General features: G+C 39.5%; 2 protein-coding genes across 2 annotated transcripts; both read left to right on the top strand.

Annotated features, from left to right (window-relative positions):
- Positions 1–4,324: 4,324 nt before the first annotated feature.
- LOC102917602 (olfactory receptor 7E24-like) lies at positions 4,325–5,314 on the top strand. The gene has a single exon (XM_006993383.2). It carries the CDS (start codon positions 4,325–4,327, stop codon positions 5,249–5,251), a length of 927 nt encoding a protein of 308 aa, XP_006993445.2. The 3' UTR covers positions 5,252–5,314.
- Positions 5,315–15,187: 9,873 nt separating this feature from the next.
- On the top strand, positions 15,188–16,114 carry LOC102904909 (olfactory receptor 7E178-like). The gene has a single exon (XM_006993433.2). The coding sequence runs from the start codon at positions 15,188–15,190 to the stop codon at positions 16,112–16,114; it is 927 nt and encodes a 308-aa protein (XP_006993495.2).
- Positions 16,115–18,133: the final 2,019 nt, after the last annotated feature.

Here is an 18,133-nt window from a genome sequence, read left to right on the forward strand (position 1 = left end):
CTATGTACTCTCCTCTTTATATTAGTATATTTTGTACATTGATGTAACTTAACAATTTTAATTTTCAATTTTTGGTTTCATAGGGCCTAAAGAGTCATTGGCACAGATGTAAAATGAACAATACATATTTTAACCATAAAGTAGACCCTTTCTCCTCTCAAAACACTGACTTCCATGTATTTGGTTTCCTTTACATTTTCATTCAATTCAAGAATGTAACCTAGAAATTGAGGCAAGATAAATTTTTTGTGGTGTTTGATTCCATGTCATGAACTTGTTGGGTCATCTAATGGTATTTAATACCTGCACTACTGGGTTATCCAAAAATTGTACATATTGTCACCAGAAGTTAAAGCAGAGTACAGGCCTAAAACAAATGGAAGGTCAATTTTGTGTATTATGTGAAGACCCTATTCAGTGTTTCAAATAATTCTATGGTTCAATGCACTTTGGAAATACTCCCCAGTAATTTCATATTTTCTATATTCATAGGATTTTAAATATGGACAAATAAATCCAATGCCAATTTTATCATTTTATGAATGGATATGGGGTTTTATCTTGTGGTTTTTGTATGAGCATGGGCTATGGAATAAATCATAAATGTTCTTGCAATTCACTGATTCTGTACCAAGGCCACTGTCTTCCTTATTGCAAAGAAATAGAAATATATTCTACATGTGAGTGCATCTTCAATTGCATTATCTTGGAAGAATTATACTTAGGTAGGTTTTGCCATTTTTGGTGGCATATATTAAGAGGATGTCATTCATGGGAAAAGTAGGGAAATCATCATGAAAGCAGATGCTATTTATATGTTGTAGTATCATAAAGTCAATAGTTTATACAGTGATACAAAAAGGGGTAAAAAGGATCTAGGTGATATTGACTGTTTTTATAGGAACAATTAACTGATGAACATTAAAAGACACAGACATCTCTTGTTGCAAGTCGGACTGTTACCACATTTTTTTCAGTTACCGTATTTTTAAAAGGTAACTAAATAGCTACTGGAATGAACAGAGGAAGACAGATGCACTTTTGGATGACTGAAGTAATTTTGTGACTGAATTAACAAGCCTGCTCAGTTAGAAACCACTTGCCTACTTAGAGAATAACAAGGGAAAATTCTTGTAGTCAGTGTGCATGCCTGCATCATGGACAGAAGGGAGCCAGTCAGGGTCAGAAATCCCTGTTTGCTTTTACAGTTTCATAGCCTGAAGTTACGATTGGAGTAATTAACCATGTTTTACAGAGACAGAAATTCCAATGTGATTGTTTGGACAAATGGGGAGATTTTCATGTATACTGTTGTCATAGTTCTCTGGGAACAGACCAGGACTGCTTTGACGGGGCGGCTGTTGATCAAGGTTCTCCTGTCTGCCTGGCAGAACTGTGCTCTCCTGAAAAGACAACTGGGAACACTCCTTCAGCTACTTTCTGTGGTTTAATATTTCCTAAGCAATCTATAGTTCCTTTTAAATGTCAGTTTATTATCCTTAGTTTCCAGTTTTTCCTATAATAATATGGCACTTAAACACTAATGCATGTCTGTCCGTGAGAGAATGATTCAGCTAATACCTGTGCAATAGATATGGGAAACTCAGAGACAGACTTAAAACTACATTTCAGTGTTAGCAAATATGTTTTAGGGACAGGATTTGCTGTATTGCATACTTCTGAATGAGCATCACGTATGTATTAGGTTAATTTAAAATGTCTTTTTATACATACTTCAATAGACATTTATATAGAAATATCACTGGAAAAATCTGTCACCTGAGTTCCTATCAATCATTGAGATAGATGAACTAGACAATGAAATCATGCAGAGCCACTAAACTCAAACTTCATTCATCATAATTCAAATTTCTGTAAAATATCACAGCTGACATACATAAGATAAAACACTTATAATTTAGTAATGGTGAGTTTCTTGTTAAAAGTATTATTGCAGGACTGGAAAGATGGCTCAGAGGTTAAGAGAACTGCCTGCTCTTCCAGAGGTTCTGAGTTCAGTTCCCAGCACCCACATAGTGGCTAATAACCATCTGTAGTGAGATCTGGCGCCCTCTTGTGTGTACATAATAAATACATGTTTTTTAAAAACATTATTGCTTAGAAAGTATTAATTGAATACTTCGTAAATGCCAGGAAATATTCTAAGGCATTGGTTTCTTTTTTTTTTAATTTTATTTTTCTTTATTAAGAAATTTTCTACTCACTCCTCATGCTTTCCACAGACCACCCCTCATCCCTCCTTATACCCCCAGAACTCTTTTCAAAGCCACCCTGCATCCCCACATGCCCCAAATTGAGGTCTCCCATGGGGAGTCAGCAGAGCCCAGCACACTGAGCCTAGGCAGGTCCAAGCCCCTTCCCACTGCACCAAGGCTGTGCAAGGTGTCACAACACAGGCACCCGATTCCCAGAAGCCTGCCCATGCACCAGGCACAGATCTCGATCCCCTGCCTGGGTGCTCCCCAAACAGTTAGAGCCAAACATCCATCTTCAGTGTCCAGAGGGCCTAGTGCAGTCCCATGGGGGCTCCACAGCCACCAGTTCACAGTTCATGGGTTTCCACTAGTGTGGCCAATCATCTCTGCATGTCTTCTGTCATGATCTTGATGTCCCTCGTCTATAGTATCTCTCTTCTCTCTCATCAATTGGATTCCTGGAACTCAGCCTGGTGCCTGGCCTTGGATCTCTGTATCTGTATCTTGTATCTCTGTCCATCTGTCACTGGACAAAGGCTCTATGAGGACAGCGAGGTTATTTGCTAGGCTGGTCACCAGAGTAGACTGGTCCAGGCACCCTCTGGACCACAAGGTAGTGGTTTCTAACCCAGGTTTAAGTAAGTATAATCTAGTATTTCCCATGTAAATATTCTGATTAAATTGGCCTGTGAAGTCCAAGATCTTGTGATACTTTGAAATGCCATGGGAAAAACACACTGTTAACTGTTCAGAGACCCACTAGTCTACACAATTTAAGTGATCTTCAATAACATTATCTTCTCTAACAGACCTAGTGGAAAAGCAAGTGGTATCTGCTTTAGCCATTAGGGCTTTGTCCATGTGTTTACATCACTAATACTTTCTCTATTAAACCTTTTATGTTTTAAGCATGTGCTCTGACCAAAGAGTGAACCTGAAATTTCCTCTGTAGCTGAGATAAGAACATTGACATCTATGCTCCAGGCCTGACTCACATGCAAATCACTTTACTCTCTAAGGAGGAGGGACTTAAATTAGAGCTCTGGATCAAACTGATAGCACTTCAGAAGATCAATGGCATTGCTTAAATATAGGAAAAATGATGTTTTTTGTTTGTTTGTTCTTTGAGAAAAGGTTTCTCTGTGTAGCTTTGTGCCTTTCCTGGAACTCACTTTGGAGACTAGGCTTGCCTTAAACTCACAGAAATATGCCTGCCTCTGCCTCACGAGTGCTGGGATTAAAGACATGCTGCACCACAGCCTGGCTGGAAAATCATGTTTTCATACATGATATTTTATACTGAGATTATGTGGAGTTGTTCTACGCAAATTAGTTTCACAGTATAAATTTTCAACTATATTTCTTGACATTTTTTTTCACATCACTGAACATCTTTACAATTGTGGATAGAGATGTTCTATGATAATGTGGATTTAACTAAGATATATTTTCAAAAATTTGAAATACACTAAGAGAAAAAAAGGATACATGTACTAATAGGTTTTAAAAATCTAAGTTTTATTGGAAGACTTAAATCTCAAAACAAAAAAAATGGAGAATATACTTTTTAAGTCAAAGAAAAAAAAAGAAACCTATAGAAGACACTGGAACCTGAAAATATTTTTCTGGGGAGGAATTGTTAATTTTGTCTTAGAGACTAGGACTTTACACTGTCAGAGATATTCTAAGAAAAATAAGCCTGCTCCATGTTATTGCAATAAAAAGTAGCTTCAAGTTTTTATTTGATTTGATTCCGAGTTTTCCTGAAGTGACGCTTCTGCAAAATATCCATTTTGTCTTAAAGGTGTTTGCTTTATTTTATTGTGTCTACAGGTCAGCTGTTTACAGTGCTTTTGGCCTTACATCATCTAGATTACTGTATTCAAAACCGTTCTCATAAGAGGGAATACATGAGCCAAGAACAAATACTATTTAGAGTATGGCATTTGCCATAACTGAGGAATTATTAATAAAGTCACAATAGGCTTGAGAAAATAATCAATATTTGTACTTACTTGACTCAAATTATAAAAAAGGTCTAATGCATGCTGGTGCCATTGTTAACAACATTTTTGGCTTCCTCCAGAAGATGTTCAAGAAATAAAAACATGAGAAATTCAACATGTGTACCAGAATTCCATTTCATTCAACTCTCAGAAGATCCAGACGTCCAGACTGTCCTCTTAGGCCTTTACTTGTCTATGTATATCTTGGCCCTGTTTGGAAACCTGCTCATCATCCTGACAGTAAGCTCTGACTCCCATCTCCACACACCCATGTACTTCTTCCTCTCCAACCTGTCCATAGTTGATATTTGTTTCATCTCCACCACAGTTCCAAGGGTGATTGTGGACCTCCAAAGTCACTGCCAAGTCATCTCCTATGTGGGCTGTCTGACACAGATGTCACTGTTTATAATTTTTGGATGTATGGATAACATGCTTCTGGCTGTGATGGCATATGACCGGTTTGTGGCCATCTGCCACCCCCTGTACTACCAGGTCATTATGAATCCCAGTTGCTCTGGTGTCTTACTTCTTGGATCTTTTCTCTTTAGCCTTGTGGAATTACAGTTGCACTATGTGGTAATATTAAATTTTTCCAAATGTGAGGATTTTATTGAAATTTCCAACTTCTTCTGTGACCCTTCGGAAGTCCTTAAACTTGCCCATTTTGATACTGTCACCAATACCATAGTCAGATTCAGTATAGGCACTCTCTTTGGGTTAATTCCTATTTCAGGAATTGTTTTCTCTTACTTTAAAATAGTTTCTTCCATCATAAGATCACCATCATCAAGTGGGAGGCACAAAACCTTCTCCACCTGTGGGTCTCATTTGTCCGTTGTTTGCCTGTTTTATGGAACAGGAGTAGGAGTTTACTTAAGTTCCTCTCTGTCACATTCTCCTAGAAATAATGCGGTGGCTGCAGTGATGTACAGTGTGGTCACACCTATGTTGAATCCCTTCATCTACAGCCTGCGGAACAAGGACATTAAAACTGCCTTAAGGAAGATTCTTAGCAGAGCATTCTAATCACTGACATTCTTTATAAATTTACACACACACACACACACACACACACACACACACACACACACACACACACACACAAACCCACCATACAAACCATACATGTAAGTCCCAGGTATTGACTCACACACTATTACTAATTGATGCTTCACAATAATACACAATAAAGTGATGGTCGTTGAGGTTGCACATATGGTGGATGTGCAGTTCCCGAAATACACAAAAATTGAAGTTGGAGAGATGAAACTTTTCTAGGGGTAAATGGTGCACATTGAACAACCCCTTACAGTAGGAGTGTAAGCAACACCTAAAAGCTGCACTTAAGCCTTTTAAAGTGGCTAGTCACCTGAGATGGTGTTTTAGAAATGACAGATAACCAGTCTTGTCAGCCAGGCTGCCTTGAACAGACCATGAACAAGAAGTTATGAATAGATATGATTATGTGGAAGGGGAAATCTTAGTATGCTTCATCCTTAGCCATCCTAGACCTCAAGGTTTCACTTGGATTTTCTCTCCCATTGATCCTGAGGATAGCTTGAAACAATGATCAATGGTGGATGTTAGATATGAGACTCGCTACATGCCCCTCTATCTCCCAGAAATCAAGCTAACTCTCCTGTAGTCTGTCCTCTCTAAAGACACCCCTGCTTTGAGTACTCCAACAGGGGTGGGTGGGTAGGAGGATGAGGCGAGAGCAATCCAGTTCCCCCTCCTTACAATGGCAAGATAAATTCATGATCCTACTCAGTACCTGACTCTTCTATTTCCCTTGGCATGCTGGTTAGTTTTTCCCAAATAGAGTCAACATGAAGAAGGAGCATCCATTGAGGAAAAGCTCCCATTAGAATTGTCTATAATCATGTCTGTGTGACATTTTCTTGAGTGATGATTGATGTGGGAGGGCACAGCCCACTTTGGGCACTGCTACCCTTGGGCAGGTGGTTCCTGGAGGTATTAGAAAGGCACTTGAAAAAGAGCTTAGAAATAAGCCAGTAAGTAGCTTTCTTCCATGGCCTCCACTTCTGTTTGAGTTCTGACACCAGCTTCCCTCAATGATGGACTGTGATTGGGATGTATACATCAAATAAACTGTTTCCTACCCAAGTTGCTTTTGGTCATGGCATTTATCACAGCAGTAGAAAGCACTAGGACACATGTACACTGTGTCTGACCAATGAAATGGTGAGGGACTTCCTACCCCCAGACAAACGATTCAAGTAACATTCATTTGTTCTGTAGGATGTTTCTGAGGGCCACTGAGGGGCCTATCTTTCCCTTTTAGAACTCACATCATGCTGTACAAGGCAGGTAACTTTCCTCCTCTCCCACATCAAGCTCTCTACCTTCACAGCCCCACCATGCTTCCTCTGTTGTGAGGTCTTTGAATGCACTCCCAATTCAAGGTCTGATCATGTCCCCTTCACACTATGGTCACAAGACTATCTCCTAATGGGGAAAACTTGTGTCAGCTCTTTTCTGGAACCTGCTGTCCTGACATTCTGCTCTCTAATTTATAACAGTGAAGGACTGGGAAGATATCATTTTCCAATATATGCACTGGGATTTGTGGCTGTGTGGAATTGTCTCGAGCTGATTTCCTGGGAAGGAGTTTGCCTTCCTCCAGAATGAGACAGAGTGAGAGCCTAACCTGGGGATGCACTGATGGGGTCATTTGTGGTCCACAGCTGTTAACTCTGACTGACTTTGTTGGTAATGTATGGTTACTCCATTTAGAGAGAGAGCCTTGGTTGAAGAAATGTACTTAATGTGGAATATTTATAAAGATATAATAAAAAGGTGAATTAAACAGATGATTCAATGGCACTTGTTCTTAATGAATTGATCCTGGTCTTAGACCACTAATTTCCCGATCAATGGAGATCACAACTGGTACTAGAGGAAACGTCCCCTCTGAAAATTATATGTACACTTGAATGTAATACTATATAATAAACAGTATATCTTTTAATTCACCCTTATATTTTGAATAACATTGGTGAAGGCTTTTCTTTGATAACCATGGTCAAAGAAACAAATTAAAATAGGATTTTAATCTTCTCTTCCTCCTTTCCCTCATCATTTTCATCTCCAAATAGAGCTTGTTAACTGATTTGAAAATAAAATCATTACAATTTAAAAATTTTTTCTTTTTGTGTTTTTGAAATAGGATTTCTTTGAGTTACAGCCCTGGCTGTCCCAGAACTCACTTTGTAGATGAGTCTGGCCTTGAACTCACAGATATCTACTCCCCCTGTGAGGGTCTTTTAGATGTCAGTTGAGGCACTGCTGGGCACAGAAGCTTGTAAGAGACCTTTTGAAGAGCAGAGGTCAATCTCAACAGTGGGATTTCCTGAAGAGTCAAAGATCTCTCTGGCCTGATTCTTTTTTTTTTCTTCTTCCATTTTTCTCTATTTAGAAACCCTCCACTCACTCCACACACCATACGCAGATCCCCCCTCCTCCCTTCTATAACCCCCAGCTCTCTCTCCTAAGCCGCCCTGCATCCTTACATCCCCCAAATGGAGGTCTCCCACCGGGAGTCTGCAGAGCCCAGCGGACTGAGCTCAGGCAGGGCCAAGCCCCTTTCCACTGGACCAAGGCTGTGCAAGGAGTCACACCTCAGGCACCTGATTCCCAGAAGCCCGCCCATAGACTAGGGACAGATTTCAATCCGACTGCCTTGGCACCCGAAAACAGTTGGAGCCAAACAACCATCCTCCGTATCCAGAGGGCCCTGTGGAGTCCCATGGGGGCTCCACAGCCGCCAGCCCACAGTTCATGGGCTTCCACCTGTGTGGCCGGTCATCTCCCCAGGTCCTCCCATTTTGTCCTCGACATCTCCCACCCCTCAGAATTCTTCCTCTCTCCCATCAACTGGATTCCTGGAGCTCAGCCTGGAGTGCGGCCAAAGATCTCTGCATCTGCCTCCATCAGTCACTGGACAAAGGCTCTATGATGACAGGTAGGTTATTTGCTAGGCCGGTCACCAGAGTACACTGGTCCAGGCACCCTCTGGACCACTGCCAGCAGACTAAGTTGGGATCAGCCTTGTGGACTCCTCAGAGCCTCCCCAGCATCCTACATCCTCCCACTCCCATGATGTCCCAATACACCATGGCATCTTCTTCCCTGCCCTCCCACTTTGTCCCTGCTCCAGTCCTACCCTCCCATTTCCCCATGTTCACATCCCCCACTCCTTGCCCTCCGCTATCCTACCCCCCACATCCAGTCCGCTCATGTAGATCTCATCCACCTCTCCTTTGCACGGACATCCATGTGTTCTGGCATGAATCTTGAGATTGAATCTTGGTCTTCAGATTGCCACACAGGAAAGAAATAGAATTCTGCAGACACAGAATAGCACATTCAGTAGAATTTAACAACACAAAACAACAACAACAACAACAACAACAACAACAACAACAACAAGAACTACTAAAGGTAGTCCAAACGAAATAAAATAAAATGGAAAATGAAAAATTTAGGACCTCATACCTAACGTCTTGAGAACATCTCTTCTGCTTCCTCCATCAACAGCAGGAATTCCTTAGAGATTGCAATATTTTGGACCAGTATGAATAATCACCAGCTCTGTGCATTGAGGTTCTAAGGTTATGTAAGAATAATTAGTTAGCCCGTCCCTCCAGGTCATCAGCCTGATCTGCATAAATGGGACTATATATCCCTGTTTGCTCTTCCTACAGTGTTCTTTCTGCATCAGGAAGCTCTTGCTACTGTATTCACTTCAGGATTCCAGAGTGAGCCTTCACCAGCCAACAAGCAAGGGAGGTTTGCCATATCCACAGCATTTCATCATGGCCACACAGACCCACAGTTTAGTCATGTAAGTTCTGAGGGAATTGAGGATGAAGAAGAGATGACAAGAATTATTATTTCTTTCTAATCATATGAACTGTGATAATTTGGGTAGCCTGATGGTATAATAACTATAATTTGAGCCTCTCTACTGGTATGTTATGTTCTTAGTTGAGATGGTAGTTCTCAAATTCTCATCGGACTGTCCCCAGTGTCTATTCTGCATACTCTTATGACCAAAGAGAGGAGCAAATATGTCCAACTAAGTTATTTCATAAGCAATCTAAAGTACTGTGACATGATGGTGAGGGTGATTTTGGAACTATAGCTTTGAAGAAATCTACTATGAGTGTGTGACTATAAGGTCTTCCATGGTTGGAAGATCTGAGCTCTATATTTTATGTATCTTACTTCATCTTACTTACTTCATTAGTTCTTCAAGGTTCCAAAATTATAAGCCTTTGCCTAATTATTATTTTACAGAAAATGAAAGACAAAGACAGTGTTTCTGTGTAACATGTACTAGGTGGTGAATTAGAAAAGAGTGAAGTCTTGTGTGAGTTACTTTGCCTGAGTGAAACACAAAATAAACTTTTCTGTGAACAACTGTTTCATAATGCTTTAAACCAGAAAAAAAAGACCCATGTCTTCTTTCCCTTGTGGTTTCTAGATCTTTTATAATGGAATGTTTAGTTCTGCTGTGTGAATGGAGGGTAGTATATTTGAGGTGCATTTGGAACAGTCTCAAACATTGAAACAACAATTCAACTCAGGCTTTTCTACTTCCCTTGGTCCATATTTGGCTTCACCCTCTGAAGTGCTGTGTTTACAGGTCTACAAAGACTGTATTCTGCATTCTATTTTTCTGAGTATTTTTGCTGCTGTCAGCATCCTCCATCATTCTGAGGCTCAGCCGGTAAGTTTTCAATGAGGAAATGCAGTCAGATGCCTATATCATTTATGGTTTGAAAACATGAGAGCCTAAAAAGATATGTGCTGTTAAGACTTCTGGATATCTTGTTAAAACTATATGATTATTAAAATGAAAATATGTATACATGCATAAAATAACAATGAATGGGTGGAGAAGCTATGAATATGAAGTAGAGTGGGGTGAGTTATAAAGGGGGGTTGAAGGTGAAATGGAAAGAAGTATATATATGGTATATTATCATTTTGCTATCATTTGAAATATAAAAATAATCCCAAAATTAAAACCAAATCAAAACACTCCAGAATCAAAGAATGACACATTCGTTCTGCCTTATTTTGTCTCTGCTATATATTTATGTGAGTTAGGACATGTTATTAGTAATTCTGAGACACCTTAACTATCATATGACCAAGTTTTAGTAACTATTTTTTCTTTGTACTCTCCTCCTTATATAAGTATATTTTGTGCATTGATGTAACTTAACACTTTTAACTTCCATTTTTTTTGGTTTTATCGGGCCTAAAGAGTCATTGGCAGTGATATGAAATGAACAATACATATTTTAAACATTAAGTAGACCCTTTCTCCTCTCAAAACACTGACTTCCATGTATTTAGTTTCCTTTACATTTTCATTCAATTCAAGAATATAACCTAGAAATTGATTCAATTGAAGAATGTGACCTAGAAATTTATCCAAGATAAATTTTTCTGGTGTTTGATTCCATGTCATGAACTTGTTGGCTCATCAAATGGTATTTAGTAGCCGCACTACTGGGTTATCCTAAAATTATACATATTCTCTCCAGAAGAAAAAAGAATGTACAGGCATAAAAAGAAATGGAAGTCAATTTTGTGTATTGTGTGAAGACCCACTTCAGAGTTTCAAATAATTTTATGGTCCAATGGCCTTTGGAAATACTCCCCAGTAAATTCACATTTTCTATATTCATAGGACTTTAAATTTGCACAAATAAATCCAATGCCAATTTTATCATTTTATGAATGGATATGGTGTTTTATCCTGTGGTTTTTATATGAGCCTGTTCTATGGAATAAATCATAAATGTTCTCACAATTCACTGATTCTGAACCAAGGCCACTGTCTTCTTTATTGAAAACAAATAGAAATATATTCTACATGTGAGTGCATCTCCTATTGCATTATCTTGGAAGGATTATAATTAGGTAGATTTTGTCATTTTTGTTGCACATATTAGGAGGACGTCATTAATGGGAAAAGTAGAAAAATCATCATGAAAGCAGATGGTATTTAAATGTTGTAGTATCATAAAGTCAATAGTTTATACAGTGATACAAAAAGGGGTAATGGGATCCAGGTGATATTGACTGTTTTTATAGGAACAATTAACTGATGAATATTAAAAGACACAGACATCTCTTGTTGCAAGTCTGACAGTTACCACATTTTTTTCAGTTACATTATTTAATTTAAAAGGTAACTAAATAGCTACTGGCATGAACAGAGGAAGGTAGATGCGCTTTTGGATGACTGAAGTAATTTTGTGACAGAATTAACCAGCCTGCTCAGTTAGAAACCACTTGACTACTTAGAGATTAACAAGGGAAAATTCTTTTAGTCAGTGTGCATGCCTGCATCATGGACAGAAGGGAGCCAGTCAGGGTCGGAAATCCCTGTTTGCTTTTACAGTTTCATAGCCCGAAGTTACATTTTGAGTAATTAACTATGTTTTACAGAGACAGAAATTCCAATGTGATTGTTTGGACAAATGGGGAGATTTTCAATGTATACTGTTTTCATAGTTCTCTGGGGACAGACAGGACTGCTTTGACGGGGCGGCTGTTGATCAAGGTTCTCCTGTCTGCCTGGCAGAACTGTGTTCTCCTGATAGACAACTGGGAGCACTCCTTCAGCTACTTTCTGTGGTTTAATATTTCCTAAGCAATCTATAGGTCCTGTTAAATGTCAGTTTATTATCCTTAGTTTCCAGTTTTTCCTATAATAATATGGCACTTAAACACTAATGCATGTCTGTCCGTGAGAGAATGATTCAGCTAATACCTGTACAATAGATACGGGAAACTCAGAGACAGACTTAGAACCACATTTCAGTGTTAGCAAATATGTTTTAGGGACAGGATTTGCTGTATTGCATACTTCTGAATGTGCATCAAGTATGCATTAGGTTAATTTAAAATGTCTTTTTATACATACTTCAATAGACATTTATATAGAAATATCATGGAAAAATCTGTCACCTGAGTTCCTATCAGTCATTGACATAGATGCACTAGACAATGAAATCATGCAGAGCCACTAAACTCACATTCATTCATCATAATTCAAATTTCTGTAACATATCACATCTGACATACATAAGATAAAACACTTATAATTTAGTAATGGTGAGTTTCTTGTTAAAAGTATTATTGTGGGGCTGGAGAGATGGCTCAGTGGTTAAGAGCACTGCCTGCTCTTCCAGAGGTTCTGAGTTCAGTTCCCAGCACCCACATAGTGGCTAATAACCATCTGTAGTGAGATCTGGCGCCCTCTTGTGTGTACATAATAAATAAATAAATCTTTTTTAAAAAGCATTATTGCTTAGAAAGTATTAATTGAATACTTCGTAAATGCCAGGAAATATTCTAAGGCAGTGGTTTCTTTTTTTTAAATTTTATTTTTCTTTATTAAGAAATTTTCTACTCACTCCTCATGCTATCCACAGACCACCCCTCCTCCCTCCTTCTACCCCACAACCTCTTTCCCAAGCCACCCCGCATCCCCACATCCCCCAAATCGAGGTCTCCCATGGGGAGTCAGCAGAGCCCAGCTCACTGAGCCTAGGCAGGTGCAAGCTCCTTCCCACTGCACCAAGGCTGTGCAAGGTGTCACAACACAGGCATCCGATTCCCAGAAGCCTGCCCATGCACCAGGGACAGATGCCGATCCTCCTGCCTGGGTGCCCCCCAAACAGTTCGAGCCAAACAACCATCTTTTTTGTCCAAAGGGCCTAGTCCAGTCCCATGGGGGCTACACAGCCACCAGTTCACAGTTCATGGGTTTCCACTAGTGTGGCCGGTCATCTCTGCACATCTTCCCATCATAATCTCTATGTCCCTCACTTGCACTAACTCTCCTCTCTCTCAGCAGTTGGATTCCTGGAACTCAGCCTGGTGCCTGGCCATTGATCTCTGTGTCTGACTCCATCTGTCACTGGACAAATGCTCTATGAGGACAGGTAGGTTATATGCTAGCCTTGTCACTAAAGTAGACCAGTCCAGGCATCCTCTGGACCACAAGGCAGTTGTTTCTAACCCAGGTTTAAGTAAGTATAATCTAGTATTTCCCATGTACATATTCTGATTAAATTGGCCTGTGAAGTCCCTGATCTTGTGATACTTTAAATAGCCATGGGAAAAATACTAATATACACTGTTAACTGTTCAGAGACCCACTAGTCTACACAATTTAAGTGATCTTCAATAACATTATCTCCTCTAACAGACCTCTAACAGTGGAAAAGCAAGTGGTATCTGCTTTAGCCTTTAGGGCATTGCCCATGTGTTTACATCACTAATACTTTCTGTATTTTAAGCCTTTTATGTTTTAAGGAATTCTGTGTGCTCTGACCAAAGAGTGAACCTGAAATTTCCTCTGTAGCTGAAATGAGAACATTGACATCTATGCACCAGGCCTGACTCACATGCAAATCACTTTACTCTCGAAGGAGGAGGGACTTAAATTAGGGCTCTGGATCAACCTGATTGCACTTCAGAAGATCAATGGCATTGCTTAAACATAGGAAAATCATGGTTTTTATTTAATTAATTAATTAATTTTTTTTTTTTTTTTTTTTTTTTTTTTTTTTTTTGTTCTTCGAGACAGGGTTTCTCTGCGTAGCTTTGTGCCTTTCCTGGAACTAACTTTGGAGACCAGGCTGGCCTCGAACTCACAGAGATATGCCTGCCTCTACCTCCCAAGTGCTGGGATTAAAGGCATGCACCATCACAGCCTGGCTGGAAAATGTTGCTGGAGAGCTTCTCTCCAGGTTCCACCAAGCCCGGCAGTCCCATAATCCAAGTATAAAATAACCACTCTTACAAACTTATAAATCATACTTACAAACTGTATGGCAGTGGCAGGCTTCTTGCTAACTGATCTCATATCTTAAATTAACCCATTTAAGATACCTTGCCACGTGGTTCATGGCTTACTGGTGTCTTTACATGTTGCTTGTCCTGGCGGTGGCTGCAGTGTCTCTTTCTCCTTCTTCCTGTTTCCCCAATTCTCCTCTCTCCTTGTCCTGCCTATACTTCCTGTCCGTCACTGGCCATCAGTGTTTTATTTATATAAAGCAATATCCGCAGCAGGAAAATCATGTTTTTATACAAGATATTTTATACTGAGATTATGTGGAGATGTTCCACGCAAATTAGTTTTGCAGCATAAAATTTCAACTATATTTATTGACAATTTTTTAACATCACTGGACATCTTAACAGTTGTGGACAGAGATGTTCTGTTATAATGTGGATTTAACTAAGATATATTTACAAAAATTTACATATACTAAGAGAAATAAGGGATACATGTACTAATAGGTTTTAAATATCTAAGTTTTAATGGAAGACTTGAATCTCAAACCAAAAAAAAATGGAGAATATTCTTTTTAAGTCAAAGGCAAAAAACCTATAGAAGACACTGGAACCTGAAAACATTTTTCTGGGTAGGAATTGTTAATTTTGTCTTAGAGACTAGGACTTTACACTGTCAGAGTAATTCTGAGAATAATAAGCCTGCTCCATGTTATTGCAATAAAAAATAGCTTCAAGTTTTTATTTGATTTGATTGACAGTTTTCCTAAAGTGAAGCTTCTGCAAAATATCCATTTTGTCTTAAAGGTGTTTGATTCATTTTACTGTGTCTACAGGCCAGCTGTTTACAGTAATTCTGGCCTCACATCATCTAGATTACTGTATTCAATATGGTACTCATAAGAGGGAATACATGAGCCAAGAAAAAAATACTATTTAGAGTATGGCATTTGCCACAACTGAGGAATTATTAATGAAGTCACAATAGGCTTGAGGAAATAATCAATATTTGTACTTACTTGACTCAAATTATAAAAAAGGTCTATATGCATGCTGGTACCATTGTTAACAACATTTTTGGCTTCCTCCAGAAGATGTTCAAGAAATAAAAACATGAGAAATTCAACATGTGTACCAGAATTCCATTTCATTCAACTCTCAGAAGATCCAGATGTCCAGACTGTCCTCTTAGGCCTTTTGTTGTCTATGTATATCTTGGCCCTGTTTGGAAACCTGCTCATCATCCTGACAGTAAGCTCTGACTCCCATCTCCACACACCCATGTACTTCTTCCTCTCCAACCTGTCCATAGTTGATATTTGTTTCATCTCCACCACTGTTCCAAGGGTGATTGTGGACATTCAAAGTCACTGCCAAGTTATCTCCTATGTGGGCTGTCTGACACAGATGTCACTGTTTATAATTTTTGGATGTATGGATAACATGCTTCTGGCTGTGATGGCATATGACCGGTTTGTGGCCATCTGCCACCCCCTGTACTACCAGGTCATTATGAACCCCAGGCGCTGTGGGGTCTTACTTCTAGGGTCTTTTCTCTTTAGCCTTGCGGAATTACAGTTGCACTATGTAGCAATATTAAATTTTTCCAAATGTGAGGATTTTATTGAAATTTCCAACTTCTTCTGTGGCCCTTCTGAAGTCCTTAAACTTGCCCATTTTGATACTGTCACCAATACCATAGTCAGATTCAGTATAGGCACTCTCTTTGGGTTAATTCCTATTTCAGGAATTGTTTTCTCTTACTTTAAAATAGTTTCTTCCATCATAAGATCACCATCATCAAGTGGGAGGCACAAAACCTTCTCCACCTGTGGGTCTCATTTGTCCGTTGTTTGCCTGTTTTATGGAACAGGACTAGGAGTGTACTTCAGCTCCTCTCTGTCACGTTCTCCTATAAATAATGCAGTGGCCTCAGTGATGTACACTGTGGTTACACCTATGTTGAATCCCTTCATCTACAGCCTGAGGAACAAGGACATTAAAACTGCCTTAAGGAAGATTCTTAGCAGAGCATTCTAGACTAGACATTCTTTATAAACTTGCATTTATATATGTAGTACACTCTACATGTAAATCCCAGTTAATGATGCAGACATTATTACTAACTGATACTTCACAATATTTCATGATAAAGTGATGGTCATTGAGTTTGCATATATGGTGGATGGGTAGTTATAGAAATGCACAAAATTGAAGTTGGTGAGATGAAATTTTTCTCAGCATGAATGGTGTACATTGTTGAACATTCTCTTACGGTATGAATGTAAGCAACATACAAAGCTGCACATAAGCCAATTTAAAGTGGCTAGTCTGCTGAGATTGTGTTTTAGAAATGACAGATAACCAGTCTTGTCAACAGGCCATGAACAAGGAAAATATGAATAGACGTGCCAATGTGGAAGGGGAAAGCTCAGTATGCCTCATCCTTAGACATCGTTGACCTGCAGGTTTCACTTGGATTTTCTCTCCCATTGATCCTGAGGATAGCTTGAGACAATGATCAATGGTGGATGTTAGATACGAGACCCTGTACCTGCCCCTCTACATCTCAGAATTCAGGCCACACTCTTCTGTAATATTTCTTCTCTAAAGACAACCCTGCTTTGAGTACTCAGGCAGGAGTGGGTGAATGGATAGGAGGAGAGCAATCCAGTTCCCTCTCCTTACAATGGCAAGATAAATTCATGATCCTACTCAGTACCTGACTCTTCCATTTCCCCTTGCATGCTGGTTAGTTTTTCCCAAATAGAGTCAACATGAAGAAGGAACACCCATTGAGGAACCACTTCCATTAGAATTGTCTGTAAGCATGTCTGTGTGTCATTTTCTTGAGTGATGACTGATGTGGGAGGGCACAGCCCACTTCAGGCACTGCTACCCTTGGGCAGGTGGTTCTTGGAGATATAATAAGGTACTTGAAAAAGAGCTTAGAAACAAGGCAGTAAGTAGCTTTCCTCTATGGCCTCCACTTCTGTTTGAGTTCTGACACCAGCTTCCCTCAATGATGGACAGTGATTGGGATGTATACATCAAATAAACTGTTTCCTACCCAAGTTGCTTTTGGTCATGGCATTTATCACAGCTGTAGAAAGCACTAGGACACATGTGCACTGTGTCTGAACAATAAAATGGTGAGGGACTTCCTACCCCCAGACAAACTATTCAAGTAATAAACATTTGTTCTGTAGGATGTTTCGGAGGGCCACTGAGGGGCCTATCTTTCCCTTTAGAACCTACATCATGCTGTACATGGCATATAATTCTCTTCCTCTCCCACTTCAAGCATCTCTCCTAATGAAGGCAAGGCTGTCTCACCCTTCACAGTCCCACCATGCTGCCTCTGTTGTGAGGTCCTTTGAATGCACTCCCACTTCAAGGTCTGATCATGTCCCCTTCACACTATGGTCACAAGACTATCTCCTAATGGGGCAAACTTGTGTCAGCTCCTTTTTGAAAGCTGCTGCCCTGACATTCTGGTCTCTGATTTATAACAATGAAGGACTGGGAAGATATCATTTTCCAATCTATGCACTGGGATTTGTGGCTGTGTGGAATTGTCTCGAGCTGATTTCCTGTGTAGGAGTTTGCCTTCCTTCAGAATGAGACAGAGAGCCTAACCTGGGGATGCACTGATGGGGTTGTTTGTGGTCCACAGCTGTTTACTCTGACTGACTTTGTTGGTAATGTGTGGTTACTCTACTTAGAGAGATAGCCTTGGATGAAGAAATGTAATTAATGTGGAAAATGTATAAAAATGAAATAAAATGGTGAATTAAACAGATGATACAATGGCCTTTGTTCTTAATGAAGATCTTGGTCTTAGTTCACTAATTTCCTGATCAATTGAGATAACAAATGCTACCAGAGGAAACGTTCCCTCTGAAAATTATATGTACACTTGAATGGAATACTATATAATAAACAGTATGTCTTTTTAGTCACACCTACATTTTCAATGACATTTGGAAGGCTCCTCTGTGATAACCATTGTCAGAGAAACAAATTAAAATTGGATTTTAATCTTCTCTTCCTCCTTTC

This window comes from Peromyscus maniculatus, chromosome 9, assembly GCF_049852395.1.
Source record: "Peromyscus maniculatus bairdii isolate BWxNUB_F1_BW_parent chromosome 9, HU_Pman_BW_mat_3.1, whole genome shotgun sequence".
In the NCBI taxonomy this organism is placed as follows: Eukaryota; Metazoa; Chordata; class Mammalia; order Rodentia; family Cricetidae; genus Peromyscus; species Peromyscus maniculatus.